Source organism: Tilletiopsis washingtonensis, assembly GCF_003144115.1.
Source record: "Tilletiopsis washingtonensis strain MCA 4186 unplaced genomic scaffold FA09scaffold_3, whole genome shotgun sequence".
NCBI classification, from domain to species: domain Eukaryota; kingdom Fungi; phylum Basidiomycota; class Exobasidiomycetes; order Entylomatales; genus Tilletiopsis; species Tilletiopsis washingtonensis.
In genome coordinates, this window is record NW_020312000.1 from 158,006 (window position 1) to 163,588 (window position 5,583).

The window sequence follows — 5,583 nt, forward strand, 5'->3', positions numbered from 1 at the left end:
GCGGCGGCGGAGCGAAGTTGTGCTGTCCATACGGAGCGGCCCAGGGCTGCTGCTGCTGCTGCTGCTGCTGCTGCTGCTGCTCGGCGAGTCGCTTGAGCTCAAGGTCGCGCGCCTCAACTTCTCCCTCGAGGCTTCGAATCTCGGCGAGGGCTTGCTGGACGAGAAGGTCTTTCTTCTCGAGCGCGAGCTGATGGCTGTCGCTGTCGAGCTGTGCTTGAGCCGTCAGACGAGCGTTCTCGGCGACGAGATCGTCGTTCTTGACCTCGAGCTCATGAAGGAGGTCGAGTATTCTGACTTGCTTCTCGTGCGACCATGTCTCGGCGGCAAAGGAGCGCCTCCAACGAGCCGAGGCTGACGTGCAGAGCGACATGTCGTCCTCCTCGCGAGGACGCGAGGGAGGCATGGGCGGGAAAATCGCCGAAGGTCTCGGCAAGCTGCCCGACGACGATGCAGCTGAGCGAATGCGCGACGACGGTCCAGCCGACGTGGCGGAAGACGGTCCAGCCGAAGTGGCGGAAGACGGTCCAGCCGAGGTGTCGGAAGACGGTCCAGCCGAGGTGTCGGAAGACGGTCCAGCCGAGGTGGCGGAAGACGGTCCAGCCGAGGTGGCGGGAGACGGTCCAGCCGAGGTGACGGAAGACGGCGGTCCAGCCGAGGTGACGGAAGACGGTCCAGCCGAGCTGCTGCCAAACGACGGTCCGGCCGAGCCATTGGAGGCCGTTCCGATCGAGCTGCCGGACGATGGTGCAGCCAAGCTGCTCGAGAAAGCCGGAAGCGGCGCAAGCTTCGGATCCGCTGGCGAAGGAGACTCGGTGGACGAGGAAGAGGCGATGGCGGACGGCGGCACGACGAGACCGAGTCTTGCGAGCCTCTCAGCAGAGCCCAGAGAGAATGATGGTCCAGCTTGCACGGTGTCCATTGGGACAGTGGACTGCGTTGTCGAGGGCTCGGATGCCATGCGGACTCGCTTGCGAGGTACGTCCTCGTTGCGCTCCAGCCTCTCTCGCTCGATCTCTGCCGCACCGCCTTCCACATCATCGCGGGCCTCATCGGTCGCGGCGTGCGTCTCGCTGGCCGACGGCCGCGTCATAGCGAGCATGCGACGGCGGTCGCGCTGACGCTTGTTGAGCGGCATCGCCTGGTCTTGAAAGATGTCGGAAAGCGAGTCAGACAGCGGACGAGTGCTGTCCAGTACACGAGCGCGAAGCCGGGCTCGGGTGAACTTGTGGATGTTGAAGGCAGACAGGTCCGGAGGTCCAAGGCGAGATTGCTTTCTGTTGTCCGGGCCGCGACGTCGGCGCCGGGTCATAGAACGCCGAGAGATGCACGGAGCACGACCTGCAAGGGAACGTGTGAGCGTGCGCCGCAGGTGAGGTCATGCCGATCATCTCACAGGAGGGACGCGCAGTAGACGTCGAAGGCACCAGATGACGCAGGCTGCGTGCTAGAGACGGCGGCGAGAGCGTCCGACTGCGAGCCCGATCAGCACGTGCGAGGTGGACAGGCAGCTCTCGGCTCTCACAAGAAAGGCAGGAGCGAGCTCGACTGCGATAAGGAACGAGCCAGAAGAGATGGCGAGGAAAGGAAAGGGTCGAAGAGACGAGAGAGGGAGGCAAGGAGAAGATGCGCCGCTCGTGTGAGAGCGGAAGGACGTGGGGTGGAGAGGCGAGGGCGGAGAGGCGAGGGCGGAGGCGCGAAAGGAGAGAGAGAGAGGTTTCCGGTGATGTGGTGAGAGGGGAAGATGCGACGAAGGCGCAGAGGAGCTTCTATACCCGGCGGCTGTCCCCGCGGCGGGCAGACGAGGCCCGATGTTTTGCGGATCGTGGCGCTCGCCTGACAGCGTCAGCGCAGCGTGCGGGCGGCGGCGGCGCGGCCGGCGGCGGCGCGTAAGGTTTGCCCGCCCTTGCGCCGCGCATGCGCCCGCGCTCTTCCTGTCGCTGCGCCGCTGCAGCAGCAGCGCCCGCACTAGACTGCGCCGCGCAGCAGGCAGCCACACGCCAGCCGTTGGGCGGAGCAAGCGCGCGTGTGCGCGACGCGACGCATGGGCCTCTCGCGCAAGCTGCCCCGGCTGCCCACCTTCGCGCAGCCAAAACACCAATTCGTCAGCGCTCCGCCGCCGCACAGCAGCTGCACCGTGCGTGAAACTTCGGGGCACGAGAGCACAGCATGTAGCGTCGCAGCGGCCGCACAGCGTGCCGTGCGCGGCCGCCGTCGGCAGCGCTGCCCGTCCGCGCCTGCGCCGCACCGCCGCTGCGACGTCGAGGGAGCTCAGCGCTCAGACGAGAGGGCACTGCCTGCGTGCTACCTGCTGCTGACATGGCAAGCTGCAGGGTCTAGGGCAATGTTGAGTGTGCTTCGACGAGCTCAGCGTGCACTCGAGGTCCAGGCCTTGGCGCTGCAGCTCCATGGTGAGCGCGGCACAAAGCGCTGTCCAGACAAACACGCTGCAGCTGGCAGAGAGCGAGCAGCTCGCACGCTTCTCTTCTTTGCCACCACCACCCGAGCTACACTAACCCGCCAATTTCTTGCCCTTCTTCACCCTCGCACATGCCCGACTCCATTTCGTACACCTACACCATGGCTTCGGCCGCTTCCCACGTCACGGCGACGGCGCCTACGGCGACCGCCACAGGCCGCGCGCTCCGAACCACGCGCCGCGGCCGTCGATCGCAGCTGCAGCTGCGGGAGGAGTACTCATACTGCAGCGCGGCCGCGGTGCCGGCCGAGCGTCCTCACGACGATTCGGCCTGCAGCGTGGCCGCGGTGCCGGCCAAGCGTCCTCACGACGATTCGGCCGTAGCTCGCGCCAGTAAGAGTCGCGTCTGGCCCGCGGTTGGGCCGGAGCAAGAGCACGACGCTGCACCGCTGCAGCAGCGCTCTGCCGCCGAAGACGTCAAGGCGGAGCAGCAAGAGCAGAAGCAGCAGCCGTCCGATCACTGCGCAGCGCTCGCTGAGCGCCAACTCGCCTCCGCTGCCGCTGCTGCCGACGACAGCGTCAAGGCGGAGCAGCAGCAGGAAGAGCAGCGGCCTTTTGACGGACTCGCAGCGCTCGCTGAGCAGCAGCTCGCCACCGCTGCCGCCGCCGCCGATGACAATGTCAAGGTGGAGCAGCAGCAGGAGGAGCAGCGGCCTTCCGACGGACACGCAGAGCTCGCTGAGCAGCAACTCGCACCCACTGCTGCCGTCGCTGACGACAAGGTGCTCGTGCAAGAGCAGCAGGAGGAGCAGCAGAAGTCCTCCGACGATCACGAAGCGCTCGCTGAGCAGCAGCTCGCATCCGCTGCCGCTGCTGCCGCGGCCGCCTTCGCCGCCTCCGCCGCCTCCAAGGCGCAGCTCGTCGACCACGAAGCGCTCGCTGAGCAGCAGCTCGCATCCGCTGCCGCTGCTGCCGCGGCCGCCTCCGCCGCCTCCGCCGCCTCCAAGGCGCAGCTCGTCGACCACGAAGCGCTCGCTGAGCAGCGGCTCGCATCCGCTGCCGCTGCTGCCGCGGCCGCCTCCGCCGCCTCCGCCGCCTCCAAGGCGCAGCTCGTCGACCACGCAGCGCTTGCTGAGCAGCAACTCGCACCCGCAGCCGCAGCCGCCGCGGCCGACGACAAGACACTCGTGCAGCAGCAGCAGCAGACGTACAGACTGCTTTGGCTGGTCTTTGGCATCATGCGCCTGCATGCTCGCTCTGTCGCCCGCGTCGCCGCCGGCGTCGAGCACGCCGAGTCCGCCGCCGCCGTCGTCGAGCACGCCGAGTCCGCCGCCGCCGTCGTCGAGCACGCCGAGTCCGCCGCCCCCGCCGTCTTCCACGCCGAGGCGCCGCCCCTTCTCAGTGCTACTCGGACTCAGACTCTGCAGCTTGTCACCAACACTATGCAGGTGACTGTAACCGGCGCCGGCAATGTGCAAGTTATCGTCCGCGGCGATCGCGGCGACGTGCAGCTCAACGTCGGTGCGCTTTGATCAGGATGCCCAATAACATACCTTCCCGTGACCTTAAAGTCTGATCACTCTACTGGCTGAATGTGAGGGAGCGACTGGAGGACGTGAGAGGGCGCAGCGGCGCATGCTCGCAATCTGTGACGCGCGTGACCAGTCTGGTGAGGGACGCCCTCGCATGGCACGTCTGATGCTGCGTCCTGTCAGACGGACGCCAGATGCAGGCTCAGCCCGAAATGAAACGACGTCTGCGCTAACGTCGTGACTGAATTCTCAACAACGTGGGCCGCCTGGGGCTGCTGACGTGGCAAGCCGCAAGGGCAATGATGAGTGTGCTTCGACAAGCTCAGCGTGCTTTCGATGCCTGCGCTTTGGCGCCGCAGCTGCAGAGCGGCAGCGCGAGCGCTGTCGCTCAGGTAGCGTACGGCATGCGCTATCGCATATGAGGATGCAGCATGCAGCTGACAAACCAGTACGCTATCCTCAGCCGCTTGTGCGCCACTTTTTTTGCTGCGGCTGCTGTGCAGCCTGTAAGGCAGCCGAGGTGCTGCGACTTATGCCAGAGAGCGCGGCGTCGGATGGCTGAGGCGCTGCTGCAGGCCCACACAAGCCCAAAAGCCGCTGATGGCGCTGCGAATTCTCTCCTCTCTCCACCACCACCGCTCTCGCTTTTCGTCATCCCGACTCACACTCTCACTCTCCCCTTTCATCGTCCCGACTGCCACACTCTCTCTCCCTCACACAAGCTCCTCGTCTTTGACTTCGCCCTTGCTCCATCTACTCGCGACATCGCCGTCGCCGCCAGCTCCTCAGCTTTCAGTCCCGGCTCGCACTCAGGCTTAGAACCCTTGCTTAAGAAGAGGAGGCGCTGCTGTCTTTTAAGCACAGAGAACATCTCATCGAGCCCAGCGTCGCTGTGAGTGCCCTTGCCGCCCTTGACGTTCTTCGCTGCACCACTGACGATTCGCAGACAGTTCAAGTGCGCAGTAGATCTCCGCTACGCATTGGTCTACTGAGAACCTCGAGCGTAGCGTGAGTGCCTGATCATCATCTCCTCTCTCACCCTTGCTGACGACCGGGCAGCAGGCCACGTGGCGCGTCAGCCTACCTCGTCGGGACCTGCGTCTTCGATACGCCGCCGCGTGTGCATGACAGGCCGGCATCGCCACCCCAAGCCGCATCCGTACACTCGTCCGTCATTGCCGACTAACACCAGCGAGGTCTACAAGCACACTGGTCGCCAAACGCAGCAAACTCCTCGTCAAACACGTCACGGCAGCATGGGCAGCAACAAGCGTCGCGCACTGCGCCGCATGGAGTCGCGGCGGCTGGCTGCAGCCGAGCTGGGACTGAACTCCGACGAGGAGGAAGAGGAGGTTGTTGCAGCGCATGGCGGCATCGAGCAGATCGAAGAGGCTCGCGCAGCCGGCATGCCGGAGCCAAGCAACACTCCTCACGCCATCAACGAGGACCACGCGATGCTCGACGGAGCAGCGCACGTGCCGCACGAATACTTTGAGCAGCAGGAGGGGAGCTCATCGTTTGCGGACGCCGGTCAGCAGCCGCAGCAGCAGCAGCAGCAGCAGCAGCAGCAGCAGCAGCAGCAGCAGCAGCAGCAGCAGCAGCAGCAGCAGCAGCAGCAGCAGCAGCAGCAGCAGC

General features: G+C 65.6%; 3 protein-coding genes across 3 annotated transcripts in view; all 3 read left to right on the plus strand.

Annotated features, from left to right (window-relative positions):
- Positions 1–368: 368 nt before the first annotated feature.
- Positions 369–1,118, plus strand: FA09DRAFT_324409 (hypothetical protein; the record flags this gene model as incomplete). The annotated part of the gene is made up of 1 exon (XM_025741126.1): positions 369–1,118. One exon carries the CDS (start codon positions 369–371, stop codon positions 1,116–1,118), a length of 750 nt encoding a protein of 249 aa, XP_025600611.1.
- A 1,429-nt stretch (positions 1,119–2,547) lies between these two features.
- Positions 2,548–3,948, plus strand: FA09DRAFT_336481 (hypothetical protein; the record flags this gene model as incomplete). The annotated part of the gene is made up of 1 exon (XM_025743890.1): positions 2,548–3,948. The coding sequence occupies one exon, from the start codon at positions 2,548–2,550 to the stop codon at positions 3,946–3,948; it is 1,401 nt and encodes a 466-aa protein (XP_025600612.1).
- A 1,256-nt stretch (positions 3,949–5,204) lies between these two features.
- FA09DRAFT_336482 (hypothetical protein) overlaps positions 5,205–5,583 on the plus strand; it is a gene marked incomplete at both ends in the record, with an annotated part of 1,112 nt that continues 733 nt past the window's right edge. The window contains one exon of the mRNA XM_025743891.1: positions 5,205–5,423. Coding sequence (XP_025600613.1) covers positions 5,205–5,423 — 219 coding nt within the window. The remainder of the gene's footprint in view (positions 5,424–5,583) is intronic.